At 51.5% G+C, this 18,340-nt stretch overlaps 1 protein-coding gene across 14 annotated transcripts in view; it reads left to right on the forward strand.

Annotated features, from left to right (window-relative positions):
• The first annotated feature begins 879 nt into the window (after positions 1–879).
• MXI1 (MAX interactor 1, dimerization protein) overlaps positions 880–18,340 on the forward strand; it is a 57,932-nt gene continuing 40,471 nt past the window's right edge. For 4 of the 14 annotated variants that reach the window (XR_012674344.1, XR_012674345.1, XR_012674346.1 and 1 more), the window contains exons 1-2: positions 880–1,130; positions 12,241–12,373. Coding sequence is in view for 10 of the 14 variants with exons in the window: in XM_075155015.1 (XP_075011116.1) it covers positions 947–1,130; positions 12,241–12,373 (317 nt within the window). In the remaining 4 variants the exon portion in view is untranslated. Of the gene's footprint in view, positions 1,131–10,917; positions 11,065–11,123; positions 11,544–12,052; positions 12,136–12,240; positions 12,374–18,340 lie in introns of those variants that run through there. The other 10 variants (XM_075155015.1, XM_075155017.1, XM_075155018.1 and 7 more) reach the window with 8 other exon arrangements.

The following is an 18,340-nucleotide window of genomic DNA, read 5'->3' on the forward strand; positions in this document are numbered from 1 at the left end:
CACCTCCTCCTCCTCAGTCCAGGTCAGGTCCTGTGCTCTCTCCCCGGGGCGCAGGAGCTCTTTCTCCACTTGCCTGGCTGCAAAACAAGGGGAAAATAGGGATACGCCTCAGCCACAGTGCGCCCAGCCCTGACCCCGGGTCTGCAGGGATGGACACGGGGGTGGGGGAGGCTGGTGCATCCCCTGCCTGCTCTCCAGCTTCGATTTGCTTTGGAAAAAATTCATTTATTAATTGCTTTTGGAGTCTGAACCCAGAGAGGGCTTTCTGGGGGGCCACTGCTCAAAAAAGGAGGAGCAATTTGATATTAAACCGCTGGCGCTTTGTGCCGAGGGGGTCCGTTGGAGTTAGGGGCTGTGCCCGCAGTGCTGGCCCCCATCACCCCCAGGGCTGGGGCAGAGGCCCCCCAGCCCGCCTGTCACCCAGGGTCCTGGAGCAGGGGAAGACCTGGGGGCAGCAACAAGAGGTGACGCGGGGTGACAAGGAGCACCACGGGCTGCGCCTCTGTGTCCTGGATGCGAGTGCAGCGGGGCCGCCACCGCCACACTGGCACCGCCAGCGCCATGCCACCATCCCCGGGGGCGCGATACCACCACCGCCGGGGCCACAGCCCCCCCGTTTCCTGGGGGTCGTTTGCCACTGTGCAGGACATCCCGGGGCTGCTGACGGGGCACCCGCCGGTCCCCCCCACCCCGGGACAAGCCCCCCCCGCCCCGGGCGCGCCGAGAGCCGCGCAGCCGCCGGCACTCGCACTCCGCAGGCGCGGCCGGGCCGGGCCGCCCCGCCGGGGCGCGGGGGGGGCGGGACGGCGGCGGCGGCCCGTGGGGCGACACAGCGCCGGGGCGGGCGGCGGCGGCGGCAGCGCTAGGACCGCGGCGGCCGCCGGGCTCGCCGGCAGACGGACAGACGGACGGGCGCGCACGCAGCGCCGCACAGGGAGGCGGGGGCATGGGGAAGCGCGGCCGGCCGCGGAGGGAGCCGCGGGGCGCGGGGGCGGCCGGCGGGTCCCGGTGCCCCCTCGGGGACATCTGCAACACGAGCCCCGCGGCGGGCATGGACACCTTCCTCTACAACGTGCAGGTGCTGCTGGAGGCCGCCAGCTACCTGGAGCGGATCGAGAAGGAGAATAAAAGTAAGAGTGGGCTTGTGGCCGTGGCCGCGCGTGTGCGTGACCAGCGGGAGGCTGAAGAGGGGGGGGAATAATAACCCAAACTTTTGGCTGGCTGCAGGGGCCGGGGGCACGGTGACAAAGAGCGCCGGGGCCGGGCTCTCCCCCCCCGTCCGGCGGCGGAGGCACGCGTGGGAGCCCCCCTCCGCGACCGCGGAGGCCGGGCCCGGGGGGAAAGTTTGGGATGGAGAGCGGAGCGAGACGGCGCGGGGGGGGGCGCATGTCCGCTTCTCGAGGAGGGTGGGCTTGGCGGGGCGGGGGGCGCAGAGAGGGGCCGGGGATGCGGCGGGCCCCGTGCGGAGCCGGAGCCGGTGGCGGAGACGGAGCGGCGGGGGAGGAGGCGGTGACACGTCCCCGCTCCCCCCGCCGGGGCATGGGCAGAGTCACGTAGGCAAGCGGCAGCGCTCGCCAGGTAGCCGGCGGGGAGGGCAGGGCAGGGCAGGGCAGGGCAGGGCGAGCGCCCGGTGCGGAGCGGCGGCCAGCCGCGCCGCCGGCCTGCTGCTCCGCGGGCGCGGAGGGTGCGCGTAGCCTGCGCCTTTGCCCTGCGGAGCGGTCTCCCGAGCAGGGCGCGAGCTGCGAGGGGCGGCGGCACCGTAGGGAACAAACGCGTTGGGAACAAAGGGGCCGCCGTGCCCCCCGCGGCGGTGCGCGCCCGCGGAGCCCCACGCGCGGAGCGGACACCCGCGGCCCCGCGCCGCTGCGCCTGCCGGCGCCCCGCCCCCGCAGCCACATGGTTCGCACATGGAGGCAGCCCGCCGCGCTCATTGGCGGCGGCCTCCCGAGGGGCGGGGCCGCACGTCCCGCTCCGCCAATGCGCGGCGCCGGGGTCCCCCGTGTGACGTCACGCGTTGCCGAGCGGGGCGCGGGGCGGGCGCGGAGCGGAGCGGCGGGGGGGCGCGGGGGGCGAGCCCCGGGCTCCGGGTGCCGCTGTTCCCCCGGGGGCGTCAGGAGCCCCGGGCTCCGCTCCCCCACCGGCGCTTTGCCTTGTTCTCCGCGGGTTTCTCTGTTGTTCTTTCTTTCAGTCTTTCTTTTGATTTATTTTCCATTCCTTTTTTTTATTTCATTTTTTTTCTTTCGTTTTTCCTTGTTCCTCCCCAGTTTTCTTTTTTCCCTTTTTTCCTCCTCTTGTGGAGCGGGTGCTGCGTTTTCTTTTTCGTTTAGCTTTACAAAGGGATCAGTGAGTCCCTCACCGCGCATTTCCGTCGCACTGTCACCCTCTCCTTGCCGCTCACCCCCCTATGGCAGCTATAGGTCCCACGCAGGTGATGGTATAGGGTGCCCTTGTTCTGCGGGAACAGCTGCGTGCACGCAGGCTTCCAGGGAAGGGGATCCCTCTGCGGAGAAGCTGCTCTGCTGCTAAAGCCATGGTGGTGATGGGCCGAAAGCCCTTGTTCTCTGCTCGCCCAGACCAAATCTGGGCTGCTTTTCTGTTTTTGAAAGTTGAATTAATGTTGGGGTGGTTTTTTTCTCTTCTCACCTGCTAATTGTTGTTTCGTAATGAATCTGCAAAGCCGTGCGTCTGAGGAGCTAAGCAGCACCGCGGCCGGCAGCTGCGAGCAGGAAAATGACAGGAGTTACCAGCAAAAATGGGTTTTGCATGTGAAAGCAGCAGCATCGCTGCTTTGGAAATCGAGTGTGAGACCGCTGGTTTGTTTTTGTTTTTTTCTTTAAGAGTGCTCTTGTCTTGAAGGGGAACCGTCAAAATCGTGGTTTTTTTCGGTGGGGGGGCGGGATAGAATTTTTCGTGCCGTTGAGGTGGATAGTATCTGATCTTTTATACGCTCCATTTAAAAATGCATCATTTTATGCGGTTCCTTGTTTGGAACTGGAAAATGAGCAGGACAGCAGGATACAGAATTTTTTGTTGCTAAATTTTGAAAAGAGGTGTTTGCATCCAAACAACTCCATTCCTAAGCACTTGTTTTCACTGAAGCTTTCACTAACAATCATCACGGTCATAGTACTGAAAATCCTCACTTTTATTAGGCAATTCTGCAAAACCTTTCAATATTTTAATTTGCAATAAGGACATTTTAGGTTGAAAAGTCCCATTTAACCGAACTATTGAACGTGCTGTTCAGAACGTGCTGTGACATTGTAAACCCGGCAGCTTTTAGATGTTGCTCCCAAACAAAGAAAAATGCTGCTGGGATTGGAAAACAATCTTTGAGCATTACGGGCCCTGTTTAAACTAAAGAATAGCTGCAGAAGCAGGAGGTTTATATCCTAGCGTAGATACATAGTCTTACTGGGAAGAGATTTGCGTGCTGAGCTCAGGTTATTGCACCAAGAGGATACTATGCCCTTTAGCCTGCCAGCGCAGGAGTGATGGCTCAGTGCACCCCATGCTGGCGGCCTGGCAGAGACGATGGTAATGGCTGGTCACTCCTCGTTACAGTCTCCGGCCTGGCAATTAGCTATAACAGAGGAGACCAGCTCAAAAAAGCTTGGTGATGGAGACTGTGGCCAAACTCGGTCGCGGGCAGACTCAGTGCTCGCCTGCTTCCTGCAGGGTGCCCAGGTCACTTGACCGCGGTGTTAGGCAGGGTTGTAACGAGCTGTTTTGGTGTTACTCCCATCAGGAAGGTGGCTGAGTCACAGCCCTGTTGTGCTAGGTGCTGTACACGTAGGGGAATGACAGTGCCCTGCCCCAAGGAAATGCAGTCTTAAAAAAACAGAGGTAACAGGTAGATGTTTGTCTCCTCCTGGCCAGGACAGGTGACAGGGATGGGGCTGGAGAAGCACCAGGGTGCTGGCTGGGATCAGCATCACAGCTGTGTGGAAGCTGAAGGGCTTCGGGAGCCAAAGGCAGGAATTTAAGGAAGAGCTGTTGTGGCTGTGTGAGCTCAAGTGGTTTTCCTAGTAGTTTTACACAGTTTCTGATAAACCACGCTCAGTGTCAGCATTCGTTCTTCCAAGCCCTTGGTGGCCGTACCAGGTTATTCACCTTTTTAAAACACTGTCCCAAGCAGGATTGGATGCTGTTTGATGGACGAGCCTCCTGAGAGGTGGAGGCAATCCTCTCTCATGTGGGTCCAAACTCTTGGCTATCCCAGAGTGTACATGTCACATACTCTGGTGGTAGAGGAGCAGCTACGAGGCCCTTTTCAGCCCCCAAAACGCACCAGTTTCCCACCTCTGCCTGCAGGTCAGTGGTGCGAGGTGGGTGGTAGAGCCTTCCATGTCTGGGGCAGGACTTTCAATTAAGGCAATTTCCTAGCTGCTTGGTGCCCAGGGAGAAATAAGGAGGTGATTTTTTTACATTTGTAGGTCCCACATCCCATCGTCGTGGTCATGAATAATAGCAGAAGGGCCATGGGTTCGCTGGATGGTGTGGAAACAGAACCAGCAGGCTGAGAGCCATGGAGCAGAGTGTGGCAGTGGGAGACTACGCTTCAGCAGTGCCCTTCCAGCACCTCTGCCCAGCAGTGAAACCACCCTTTTAGTATTCACTCACCTTTAAAAAAATTGGAATAAAAATTATCTGTATTATAGTACGGTGATGGGGAGGCTAGAGTCCTGTTATCAGACTGCTTGGGTAAACTGGAGTATTTTAGCTACTGAAATGTAGCTGAATTATTTTTCCAGTTGAGCCTCTGGAAATGAGTGACAGTGCTGCCTGCCTGCTTGCTGCAGTTCTCATGGCGAGACCACAAAACCCAAACCCAACACACCTTGCTGACTGACATGTACAGGTTTCCAAATGACCTGTTTCTAGAAATTTAAGCTTGGTATCTAAGGAATAGAAACGTCACATGAAAAAAATTACAGTGCCTGTTTTCAGAAATCAAAGTTGTGCTGAGGGCAGCTCTGTTGGTGTACCTGTAACCTCTGCAAATGCCACTTCATGAATAAGCATGCCTGGAAATCTGTAGCAGCTGAAATGCTGGAGTTTAGAAGATGTTGTTAGAAGGACCTGGAGTAAACTCGGCTGAGGTTTAGTACGTGCCAAGCATCCCCTTTGTGTTTGTGGACTCACGCTTTGTCAGTAGGAGTTGCGTAAACATGTGATGAATTCTTCGGATATGATGACTTATCTGTAATAGACAGGGTATGTAATGTATACTGATCTCACTACAGATACAGACGTATGTTGCCATACCCTCTTCTAAAAGCATGAAGGCAAGCAAGCCACTGTAACAGTGGTGTCCTTATTCACAAGTCTAGTAGAGATATGCATGCATGGGACAGTGGACTTTGGCCCCTCACAGAAGATAGCTAGATCTTCTTCAAGTGCTGGCTATGTTTATTGACCTTCTGACCAAGAATAACGAATGGGTGACCTTATATTTGTCCGTTGCTCCTGAATAATCCTCTCTGAAGGAGACGAAAACTGAGCCTTGAGGGTGAGTCAACAGTATCTTCATCATGTGGCTCCTTCCATTGTTTATGTGCTGTTTGGGGTCTTTTTTTGACAAGCCAAAGTAAAGATGTATCAGAAACCTGTAATTAGCGGAGGGCAGAAGGAGACAAGACTGCCTTCAGTCTGTGCGCAGAGCTCCCATTGAATCAATGAGAGCTGAATATGTCGCTCAAGGTCAGTATAGATGGTCTTGGATCTTACGGTGATGTGATATATAGAGCAGTACAGGGCTCCTTTATTTATGTATTTTTCATCCAGCTGACAATAAACCCCTTTCATTCCTCCGGGCTTGTGACCTGGCCACAGTGATTCATGTGTTAGCCACTTCCAGGTTGGGTTATTTTGACTCACGCTGTTTGGACCTCAGCATAAAATTCAGAAGGAAGCCACAGCAGGAGAAATGATAGGGCAGAGGTAAAAACGTGAGACTGTGCCAGAGGCACTGCTGAGAACCGATCACATCCGTTGTCAGCAGAGCACCCTGAGACCTGGCGGAGAAGCACCTTCTGCTGTTGGCTGGAGAATCCTACATTCTTCTGTTTAGCTGAGGGACCCCATCCTGTATATGATGTATTTTTTCCTCATGGGAGGTCCTCTTACTTAATTTTGCAGCTGCGTCAGTCAAGTGACTTGACCAAAGTCACAGAATAAGTCACTGACTCAGAATAAACTGGGGCACAGCGCAGCTCTGAAAACAGAGCAACACGTCTCCCAGAGGAAAGGAGCAGGTAGCCCAAAAAGCCGGTGCACCTGTGGCTTTTGCCTTATTGATTGGCAGAGCTTGGTCTTTGAATCAGAGGTATACAGCATGCGCTTTATTCCTGTTCAAACTCTTGGATATCCAGGTGGTTTGACTCTGCGAAACGTCTCTCCTCACCAGTGGATGGGTTCCAGGCACCAGTGGGAGTGCTGAAAGGGATTATCTGATGCCTTGCGAAAGAATGAGGCTCCCAGATGAGAAATGAGGCCACGTCCTATAGGCGGTGTAGGTCCCTTAGTGAAGGTATTGCAAGCATTGGAAGGGTGTTGAGTGGGTGGGACTTGGGATGTTCTCCAGCCCACTGCTACAAGTCCTCTGATGCTGAGCTGTCACAGTCACGAGTACAAGAACGGAGACCTGGTTGTTACAGTGTGTGCTGGTAGGTGGGATATTCAGGGATGCCAGAGATGATGTTCCGCTGTCTAGAAAAACAGGATTTTTATGGATCTGTTGTCCCCAGAAATTTGGGGAATCGGTGAATCTTTTCACTGCTTTGAGAGCAGCAGGGAATGGTTCCTACCTGGGATCTCTGTTCATGCCTTGGTTGCAGGAGTGTTAGGTTTCAAGGCTTTGAAAGCAATATTAAGAATTTGCAGGGTGTGTGTGAAGGTGGGCAAAGGAAGCTCTTGGAACTGTTGCCATCTTTATGTTCCTCCCAGAGGTTGCAAAGAGTTTGGGATAGGAAGATTTTAGAAAAAGCCAAAGAAGGGATGGAAAACTAGGCAGTTTAGCTAAAGGGATTGCCCTTATTAAAAATAACTTCCACGTTGCAAAGCATTGTTATTTCTAAGCCTTGTGTTCAAAGCAGAGGGTTGGGCATCTTGATTCGTGAGCTGTGTTCCTGTTCCACCTCTAGCTTAGGGTGTGTCTTCATGCAAGCAATTATGCTGCTTACACCTCAGTTACCCTTCCTGCAGAGTGGAAAGAAAAGAGCCAAAGTCATTGCAGATTTGAGAAGCTCAAAACATTACTTTCTGGAAAGCTCTTAGAAGATTTCTCTGATGGAAGAAGCTAGTTTAGTGCAAGTGATGGTGGTGTTGGTAAAAAACAGACCACATCTGTTCTGCTTGATTAAAATAGTACAGCAGCGTTTCAGATGTAAATATTAATTGATTTCTGCACTGCAGATTTCTTCTTGGATATTTAAATTGTTGCTAAGGAGGAGGGAAAGGCTATCAGGGAGATTAACAAATCCATTATTAAGGCTGGAAATGGAGGGCTGCCGAAGTGCCATTTAATAAAATGTAAAAAGCCCTTTTCTAAAGGGCGAAGCAGCAGAACACACAATGAAAGTGAATCACAGCTGCCAGAAAGGATGCCAAGCAGCAAGCACTTATAATCAGAAAACTGTACTTACAGATCATTCGGAGCCACTAAATTAAATGATCTCATTCTCCCCTAAAATACTCTTCCCTTAGCCCCTCCCCAGCATTGCCTGTGGATTGCTCAACCACGTTTTAAGTGTGACTTTGGGGGGTTTTTGGTCAGCAGTTGAATAGCATCGGGCCTCTTCGTGCCATTCACTTTCCACCCACTTTTGTTTCTGTCACATACAACTCTGGCATTTTGCAGGCTGACCTGCCCACACGAGCACTTGGGGTGGCAACTGAAAGATTTTGCTATGGCTCCGTGGTTGGCTTGCCTGCTTCTTCAGGGCTCCTTCTTTGGGAAGATGTCCCACAGCTTACCCTCAAATTTGTCTTTGTTTCACACAGAATTTTTTTTCTAATTGTACATTGTTTACTTCAGAAACAAAGACTTGGAAGCTGAGCTGATGTGTAAATGGAAGAGCTGATCCTACATCTTTTCACACAGAACTGATCCTGCTGTTACTTCATTCCAGTGCTGATTTAATTCACCGTGTGTATCAGTGTCCCCCTCCTTCATACTCTCTTATTTTGTATCTGGAACTTTAGCTTCAGGAGGCTGACACTTTGATATACTCCTAAATTACCCCTTATTCTCCAGCCGCGGCTTTCCCTATTTAGTCCCTACAGTGGCACCACATATCTCCGAATGTGCCATCAGAAAAGCTAGTGGCAGTAATTTTGAGGCTTCATCATGTTTTTTGGGGGGGAGTTGTGGGGGTTTTTTTTAATGTTTAGTATTGCTAATCCTGAGAGGCAAATGGCTCCCAGGAAGCAGGAAGGGAGGAAGCACAGTTAGAGCCCAGAAATGCTCTTGCGTTAACCCCGCTGTTGTGGAGAGATGTGTGCACCTGTGTCCTTTTCCCTGTGTGAGTAATTTGAGATCATGTAAGTTGTCCCTGAGACTGCTCAAATTTGAAACTTTCCATGTGCTTTTAACAATCTGCTTCATCGGCAGTTTGCAGTGTAGAAAGAAGAGGTGGGGAGAGAGAGAATACTTCCTTCCCTGAGTTCTCCCCCAGACAACAGCCAATCTTACAAGTGCTGTGGTCTGGCTCGGTGTAGGTATGTGAATGGAGGCTGTCCTGCCTGAGCGAGGGCTGGGACCTGCTTTTCCGCAGTGCAGCGTGAGGGAGGTAGGTCCCTGAAGGTGTCCCAGCTTCCTTTATTCTTCAACTACCCCATCTTAAGAGAAACAAAACAAATCAACCCTTTGAGATTCAGAGATGAAAAGGGCTGTGTAAGAACTGAATAGTGGTATTATTTTTACTTCCATCAGCTGCAAGCCTGCAGTTTTCTGAGGAAACTTCAGAAATGGTGAATCAGCGAAATGTGTTTAAAGAAAAGTTAGCTACCCTGAATCCACTTTTTTTTCAGGCCTTCTCAAGTTGAGTGCTGCCAACTCTTGCAACTTCATCACGAGTCTCCTGATAGTTTGTGCTCTGCTTAAAGCTCTTGATACCAGACACAAGCCATTAATTGAGAATCTCAGCTTTTCTGGTTTTTTTCAAGGTACTTTTCCAGCTACCATTCTGATGGAGGAATGCTTGCAAACGTAACCAGTCACAGCCTAAAGGTTCAGATCATGAAAATAACCCCAGTTAGAACTACAAAACAATCATTGGAGGGTTTCTAAGTCAGTATCAGTTTAAGATTCAGATTCTTACTCTGAATGTTCTGATTCTGATTTTGAATGTTCTCTGATTGTGCACTTTTTGAGAGTAGATCAAATGTTTTAGAGACTGGTATCATGCAATTAAATGTTAACAGGTTTTTAACCTCCATTCCAGCAAACGTTGAAGTTGGTAAAATTCAGAGTCCCAGAAGTGATCTTGAAGGTTTGTGCCTGTATGAAAATCAGGATGTAAATACATTATTAAGATGCTGAGAAGAGTGATCAGACTGCAAGGTGTATCAGTGTGATAGTATTCGTTAAAATGTTGAGATGGTCACTGTTGTTACTTGTTTACACGCGCTTCAAATATAGTGAGATTGCTGTCTATGACATCTTTTGTCTGTGATCTCAAAGGGCCGTGTTCTCATTAAAAAATGGGTCTTGCACCTCTCTCTCCCATCAGAAACCCTGTATCAGTCACTCCAGGTGTGAATTCCCAGAGCCTGGCACCTTGTCTTTAGTTACATCTCCACAGGTGAGATGTGGAAAGCTCCCACCCTGTGGCTGCAGTTTTTCTTTTGTAGCCTCTCTGCTTTATTCCTGCCAGAGTCCTGGCACTTCCACGTGCAGGAAGCCCTGGTGTTTGCAAGGAGAGGGATGAAGTGGCTGCAGGTCCCTCCTGCCTCCTAGGCGATGTCCGTCTCACCCCTAGTGTGTTGGTGGAGCATGGAGCTCTGGCCTGCAGGCTGCTGTGGTGCGGCAGTGGCTGCTGCCCATGTGTGCCTTCCCCAGCCTGTGGTGGCGGTGGCCCGGGGGGCAGCCGTGCCCACTCATCACCCCACCATTTACAGCCCACCATTACAGTATGATCTGTGACCACCGCGGGGTTTGTGCCGCTGATGCGCCAGGGGCTGTGAGCCAGCTGCAAGGGAGGAAGGACAGGGCAAACCGCTGCCACCTCAGAGCCTGGGTGGGCACACAGCCATCTCCTCAGGGCCCGGCCTCCGCCACCTCAGGGCCTGAGTGGACGCACAGCCATCTCCTCAGGGCCTGGCCTCCGCCACCTCAGGGCCTGAGTGGGCGCACAGCCATCTCCTCAGGGCCTGGCCTCCGCCACCTCAGGGCCTGAGTGGGCGCACAGCCATCTCCTCAGGGCCTGGTCACCACCGCCTCGGAGCCTGGGTGGGCGCACAGCCATCTCCTCAGGGCCCGGCCTCCGCCACCTCAGGACTTGGGTGGGCGCACAGCCATCTCCTCAGGGCCTGGTCACCACCGCCTCGGAGCCTGCGTGGGCGCACAGCCATCTCCTCAGGGCCTGGCCTCCGCCACCTCAGGACTTGGGTGGGCACGGAGCCATCACCTCAGGCGTGACGGCACACAGCCATTGCCCCGGCAGGATTTAGGCCCCCACGCGTGGGGCCCGGAGGGCGCTCCCAGCCCCGGCCGGGGCCCGGTGGTGACCCCAGACCGCCACCGTCCCACAGTGCTCGGCGGCAGCTGGGGAACTACATTTCCCAGGCAGCCCCGCGGCGGCGCGCGGCGCCCCTCCCCTCCCGTGAGCGCCGGGCGGAGGTAAACAAAGTGGTGCGAGGCGGCGGGGGTGGCGGGCGCGCGGGGCGGGGCGGGGCGGGGCGGGCTGAGGGGCCGGTCCCGGTCCCGGTCCCGGTCCCGGTCCCGGTCCCGGTCCCGGTCCCGGTCCCGGTCCCGGTCCCGGTCTGAGGGGCCGATCCGGGCGGGGGGTGAGCCCAGGCAGGGGCCGAGGGGGTTGGATCCTGGCAGGGCCCGAAGCGGGGGTAAATCCGGGCCGGGACCGGCGGGGGGGTGGGCTGCGGGCCGGGCCGGAGCGGGGGTTGCGGGTGGGGGCAGCGGTCGGCCGGGCGGTAGGGACGGGTCTGGGTCAGGAATAGCTCTCGCCTCGCTGCCTCCCCCGGGGGAGGATCCCGGCCCCGGTCCTTCCTCCGGCATTTCCTCGCGTGTTCCCGTGCCACCTCCGTGCGTCCACCCCCTCGCCCTCCCGGGAGAGCCGCCCCCCCGGGACGAGAGGGCTGTCGGTGTGAGGAGGCCCGGGGACTGGGGAGAGACGGCGAGCCCTCGCTCCTCCTCCCCGCAGCCGCCCCCGTTTCCAGCGGGGGAGCTGGGAGCGTGGGGGCGGAGGGGGGCCCGGGGCTGCGGAGTCCCCCGGCTGCCGGCCTGGGGGCCATGGAGCAGGTCCAGATGATCAACATCCAGCGGCTGCTGGAGGCGGCCGAGTATCTGGAGCGAAGGGAGAGAGGTAATGGGGGGAGGAGGGGTGCTGGGATAACAGCCCTCCGTGGGGGGAGCGGGGTTGGGGTCAGAGATCCCCGCAGAGGGGTGAGAGCGGCCCTGGCAAGGGGGATCGGAAGGAGTGCTTGCTGGTGGTGAATCACCGAACAGCGAGGGGTTTGGTGAGGGACAGGGCTGACAGGTCTTCCTGGAGGTGGTGGCTGAGGTGGAAGGTTTTTGCAGAGAGGGGGAGATCGAGGTGAATGCGTTTTCTGGAAGGAGAACTGGGGATTGGTGTGAAAGTTTCCCACCAGGCAGGAAGGATGGTGGTGGGTGGCTCTGGCTTTGCAGAGACCTCGATGGCACAGTGAAATACGCCTGGTTTGCCTGGTTCAGAAAGCTTGGACAGGAGGAGAGAGACGAGGCGTTCTCTGGGCTGTCATGTTTTCTTTTGATGTTTTCAGGTGTTTGAGTGGCGGTGTCCTTCCTCCAAGGTTGGCAGAGCCTTTACACTCCCCTTCCTCTCTTTTCTCCACCTCCCAGTCCGCTTCCCTCTGAATACATCATCAGTCATTTCCCTGAGCCGTTGTGGTTAAGGGCCTCCCCAGCTAGGCTGACGGGTTAGTGGTGTGGCCTGCCTGCTGACTTCTTTTTTTTTTTCCTTTTTTTTTTTTTTTAAAACGACCCTTTTTTTTTTAATGCCCTGCCTGTTGATTCTCGTGCAGAATGCGAACATGGCTATGCCTCAACCTTCCCCTCAGTTCCAAGTCCTGGACTACAAGACCCAAAGCCCACGCGGAGGCTGAGCCGGGCAAGGAAACACAGCGGCAGTGGCAGCAATGCGAGTATTGCCAACAGGTACGATGTGGGCAGGAAAGCATGGGGAGCAGGGCTGGCTGGGAGGATGAAGCTGGAGAGGAAAGCTGGAGGCAGTGGAGAGAAACTTACCCTGTGGGGAAAATGGGAAGAGTCTGAGCGCAGGGGGATTCGGAGCTGGGACGCACAAGTACAAAGTCCCTTCTGGATCCATAGCGCTGACAGCAGAGGGGACACAGGGGAGCTGTATCTGAAGTCGCACTGCCAGCTGACTCTGTGCCAAGGCTCAGATGCTGCAGAGGGAAGGGGAGTAGGGAGATCTGTTCATAGGGTTCAGGGAGGAGGTAGGCAATAGCTATTCCCATTATATACAGCTGATCTCTTTCCAACCCAGAAGTCACTGCTTTTATGGGATAGTGTGCATGCAGCCTGAGTGCTTTGGGATTGTAATGATGGGCATGATTTCAAGCAAGGAAATGATGTTTTGAAATGGATCCCCCTACAACAAATGGGAGAGAGGGAGATGACTGGCTGCTACGTACAACGTGTTAAAAATTCAGTTCAGGAAAACAAAACTGGCTTTCACTCTGCCTTTCAGGGCAGTGGGATTTCCCAGCTTTCTGATTGCTTGGTAATTGTAGAACTCCACAGTTTTGCCATTTCTTTTATTACACAATGCCATATTTCTTCGTTTTTGTAGAATTAGTCAGACCTTGTTGAGACCTTCCTGAATAGAGAAACTTTAGAAGCATAAAGTATAATTTTGAAAAGGCAATTGCAAGCTTGCTTTTACTGCAGCAAGGCCTGTGCAATCCATAAAATGGTGGCAGGTGGCTCAGGTGGTTAAAGCTTTCTTAAGGCTATTGGGAAGGACCTGTAAAGGCCTAAGGGAAAGGTGCCTTTGCTTGCAGTGATTCTGCTTCGGCAGCATTTGATAATAAAGGTTGTTTGAAGTGATGTTAGGACAGCTTGCTGTGGGGAAGTTTTCTTCATCAGGATCAGCATATCCTGAGCTCTTTGTATGCTGCATGTTTTATATTTGCTTCCCTCCTTCATCCAGCCTCCCCTAATTTCAGGGCATGAAACTGTTTCCCATGAACCAAAGTCCCAAATCCCAGTGACTTTGTGTTGGGAAATGATGGCAAATGCTGAATCGAGATCTGTATTTTTCCCTCTAGGTTTCTTACATACTGTTTTTCCATCCCACACCTCTTTCTCTCAAAGGCCTTTGTCATGGCAACCTGCCCTTCTCCAGAGGAGGGCTGGAAGCACATCCCCCTCAGGAGCTCCTTAGCACAAATCCAGCAGCCTGTAGGCTAGAGAGGGATGCAGAGCACTCCCCGTCCCTGGGGCCTGGGTGCTCAGTGCGCCCTGCCGGCACAGAGTTCCCCAGGCACAGCTCTCACGGGGCACCTTTCTGTGCTGAGACCAGCCCGCTGGGCCGATTGGCATGGTAGGCTGAATGTATTGATGTGGGGGGAAAGGCAACAGAGAAGCAGAAAAGATACTTTCTAGTCTTATTTAAAACCTTCATTATACAAGGAATCTTGAGGCCAAATTGAATCTTCAGAGTGAGTGTTACCCACTGTGTTGCCTCCCATGCTTGTTTCGGCCTGAGGGAGTGACCAGCATCAGGTCTGCTCCAGGCGGAGACCAGAGCGGTTCTTTTGGGGAGCTCCGGCCTTATACACACAGTTGGAAATGGAAGTTTCTTTTAGCACAAGTCATAGCAGCTTGCACTTGCTGTAGGAGATGGCAGGCCTTCCAGATGGCTGCAGTGCCGGGAAGTGACAACTGTGAAGTTCAGGGTGCCTCCAAATTCACTGCGGTGTGTTTTGTGTAACGCTGAGTATAGCATCAGCCTTGTTTAAGGAAGGCTCTGTACCATCCCTTCCTATTAAAACCAAAGGGACAATTCAGTAAGTTCTGTCTAGTGGAGTTGGAATGGACTTTGAATTAAATATCAAGCCCTTGATGAGGGACAAAACTTACATTTCATGTGTGGACAAGAGATTTTCTTACATTACTTTTGTCTCAAAATGTTTAATTAATGTAGAGAAATTACGCATTTAGATCTTGTGCAGATCTTGTCATTTAAAAGCCTCCTCTAAAAATGTCTCTCAAGCAACCTCGGCAAAGCACAGTTGTTTTCTTTTTTTTTTTTTTTATTTATACTGTTTTAGAAATTGACACATGTGCATTGTTGCTGGTCTTTACTGAACCAAATAATCCATGATTATGTGGCGCAGGGTATTTACAGAGCCTAGATGCTCTTCAATTCATATTTTAAGTCCAAGTATTTCCCTTCAGCATTTGCAGCCCAGACATGACAGCTATTTCTTCCCAATAGGCTCTGTGCTGTCATGGCACAAACACCCACAAGGTTCTGAGGAACAGGCAGCCCAGCCCTGTATGGCAATAGTGGAGCAAATCTTATTCTTATAGAACTACAATGGTCTCCTAGTCCCAGCAAAACAATTTTTTTTCTACCCCAAACAGGGGTGTGCAGTTAAGAGGGAAAACATTGCTTCATTATTTCTAATTTACATGATGCATTTTTAAAGAAGGATGTTTTGCCTCAGGTTCTCTTCCTTCGTTTGTCTCAGTTGCGCAACCGACAGCACGCAGATTGCTGCAGAGGGGTTCCCCTCTGCAATCCTCGGGACATTATCTATATGCATGTGTAGTGTTTTGCATGGGTATTTTAAAGACCTAGTGTTGCATGCTGTCAGTTAAAACCTGAATATATTTAAAAATATGCAGTCTTGCTTTAGTCGGGGATATTTAGGTACTGAAAATTACCCACCTGCAAAAATATGTGGAGAATCACAGTCATTGTGACCTGGAGTTCATAATAAACAAGGGAAACTTTTTAAAAAAAAAAAATCCCATTGAACACATAGCTAAAAGCAAAAAACCAAGCAAATCAATTAGCCAACCCCTATTAAATCAGAATTTAATCTTGCCTCTTTTTTTAATTTGCTCTTGACAAAAGTATCTTCCGGTTTTTGGACTAGGATGAAAAATTAGCAGAGATTTATTGTAACATGCAATATCACTTATTTAATGTTTGTTCCTTCTGAAGACATTTTTGGGACAGAAGCTGAGTTCTAAAAACTTGCTAGAGAAGTGAAGTAGTCCATGCTGGGAGTACAGTTCTGTGTGTACATTAACTTGCATTCGATGTCACTGGAAACTCCTCTTACGGACCCTACATATACAGTTCTAAATAGACCCAGTTATTTGAAAGGTTCGTTATAGTTAGTTAGGATTAGACTGGTTTGATATTTATACATTCTGGAAAATAATTGAGAAGACTTTTTAATCAATTTAAATCGTGTCAGCAGGAAATAAAATAAACAGCAGGGATGCTAAATGATCCCCCCCCCCCCCCATAATACAATCAGTTTAATGAAGTTAAGATTTATAATGGAATCTGAAATTATGTTACAATATTAGATTGTCATTTGTGTTTTGTTTTTATTTAGACTCAGGCGTGTAGAAAAGCCTGTATTTTTTGGTCTGATCCTGGGGAAATGCCAAGCACCTTCCCAGTGGCGCTAGGAGCCCTCAGCTCTCCTGGAGGCCTGTGTTGTTAAGGGCACTCAAAGAATCTATTGCTCAGTTCCATGGGGGGAGGGTTTGATCTCTGTCCAGTTTCTTTTCCCTTTCATTTTCCTCTCTTCCCATTATCCTCCCTTGTGTCTGAGGCTGCTTCCCAAGGGCCTTTCAGACATGTACAGTCCGGTAGCAGATTGCCTGCAGAGCTTGGAATCCGCAGCTGTAATGGATATGGTGAGGCATTTCGGACATGGTGTCTTGAAAATCTGGGTGTCTGGGTTTCTTTGCCCTTCTGGCTATTCTAGTGATGCAGCTCCTCATTTTCTCTGTTGTTGCGCTCTCCTCTGCCCCATTTGAAACTTTTTGTCCAGACTTCTAAATCCTATCACTTGATTGTGTGCTGAATCTTCTCTGTAGCCCTCCAGTCTCATAACCTTTAAAGCTGTTTTTTGAGGGTAGAGATGGCGGCTGTATTATTGAAACCCTCAGGTTCTCTTGGCTTTAAGCTTCATTTGCTCACAGTGTCCCTGAGCAAGGACTGGGGGGGACAGGTAGGTGTGCATTAGGTACCTCATGTGCCTCAGGTGATGGCTTCATGTGCCACAGGTTCACAAACACGGGCACTGAAGCTAAAAGGATGTGGCATGTGTAGCTGCAAGTCAATCTTGGCTGTTTGGTGCTCAAGAAAGCCTGATTTACCAGAACAGCAGTGCTGTGCAGCTGTACCTGGCTGTTCAGGGGAGGAGAGGGGGGTTGGTGAACACTTGCTTAAGCACAGTTTTAAACATATTACATCTTTTCTGTCAGAGGAGGTTCACTGCCTCCCCATTGCACCGATGGCTGAGTACCTGGCAATTTTCAGTCCTTCCTACAGCCTCTGGAGTTAGGACAGTGCTGTAATTCTGATTTTATTGGGGGAGAGGAGGTGCAGGGGGCTGAGTGGTTTGCCTATCTTGTGTAAGAAATTCCTGAAAGAGTAGATTGCTCTGTCAGCCCGTGGTGTTCTACTTTTCTGCACAAAGCCCCTACCCCTTTCCTCACATCCAAGGGAGCTGGTCTCTGAGGCTTTTTGTTGACAGCTTTCTGCTTCCTAGCCTCTGTCAGTTGTTGTTTGTTTCTGGATGATACTTTGTTTATTTGTTTGGGGGCTTTTTTTTTCAAGCCACTTACGCTCGCACTGGATCACACCTTACTCCACAGCTAGTGGGAGTTGAGTTTTGACTCGCTGTGTGTAGGTGGGTTAGAATCTGGCCCTTGTGTAATATGCTAGGGATAGAGACTGTGCTTTCTGTCTCAAGCTTTGTAGTGCCAGGGAGCTCTATTCATGGCTAAGGACTTGGCTTTGCTTCATATAGTACAAATCCACATGTGTAAAACAGAGAATGGATGAGATCTGCTGTGCCATGTTTTGATTTATGCCACATTTTGATAATGTACAAACAGTGTGATTACTATCTGGAATCTTTATGCTGCTGTTGAAATTTTGTCTAGAAATAGTTGGAGATGGGATCTTGCCTTCCAGTAGAGAGTATAGATGAATACACTAATAAATTTTTCAAGAAAGGAAAACTGGACAAGGCTGAGCTGTTAAGGATTGCTTCTCTGCTAGAGATGTTGAGAGGGACTGGCCAGCAGTGTTGACTATAGCTAGGTGTGAGCATGACTTCTTTTTGAGAAAGCATAATGACAGTTTGAGTGTTAGACTGGGAAAATGGATTCCTGGTCCATGCACGAAAGGCGGAATCACCCCTTGTTAAAATCCCACCATCCTCTGTAGGTTTGTACTGGAGTGCAGTTGATCAGAGCAGGTTGGCAGGTAGGGCTGCACTCAAATAGCTCAGTTCAGCCTCAGCATGTCCCTTCTGCCCGTTTGATGTAATTTGCCCCAATTCAGTCTGCAAGTGTAGACAAGCGAGTCGTAGTGATGGTGGAGTTTCTGAACCTGCTGGCACTAAGTTGTGCCTTTCCTTGTCTCTGCTGATCTACATCAGAAGCTGCCTGCGATTTGGGCAAAAAAAAAAAAAATACCCCATGTAGGTGAGGTTTTGTATGCAGTGTCTTCTCAGTGGTGCTTGGCTTTGCAGTACAACTGGCAGGTTACCAGGCAAAATACAGAAAGTGAGGGTGAACCCAGCAAATGGCATGAGAAGCATAAACTCCGCTCCTTAGCAAGGAATGAGGCCTCCAAAAGCCCTAGGGTTGATAAAGCAGTTTCCATGGGGGAACACACTGTGTTCCCCTTTGTCACCCTGTTTATTTTATAGGCCTCCTAGTGGGATGATCCTGCAGAGCTGCAATTCCTGCTTTCCTTTGTGTATTAGTAATATAGCCATGCATAGGGAGATCTGTGTAGCAGGGAGTCTGTGCAGAAACCCATGATTCTGGGCTGAATTTATACTTTGATACCTTCAGTAGGTGTAAAATGTAATTTGTGGTCTCTTTAGACTG

The sequence above is a fragment of the Calonectris borealis genome, chromosome 7, assembly GCF_964195595.1.
Source record: "Calonectris borealis chromosome 7, bCalBor7.hap1.2, whole genome shotgun sequence".
Classification (NCBI taxonomy): Eukaryota; Metazoa; Chordata; class Aves; order Procellariiformes; family Procellariidae; genus Calonectris; species Calonectris borealis.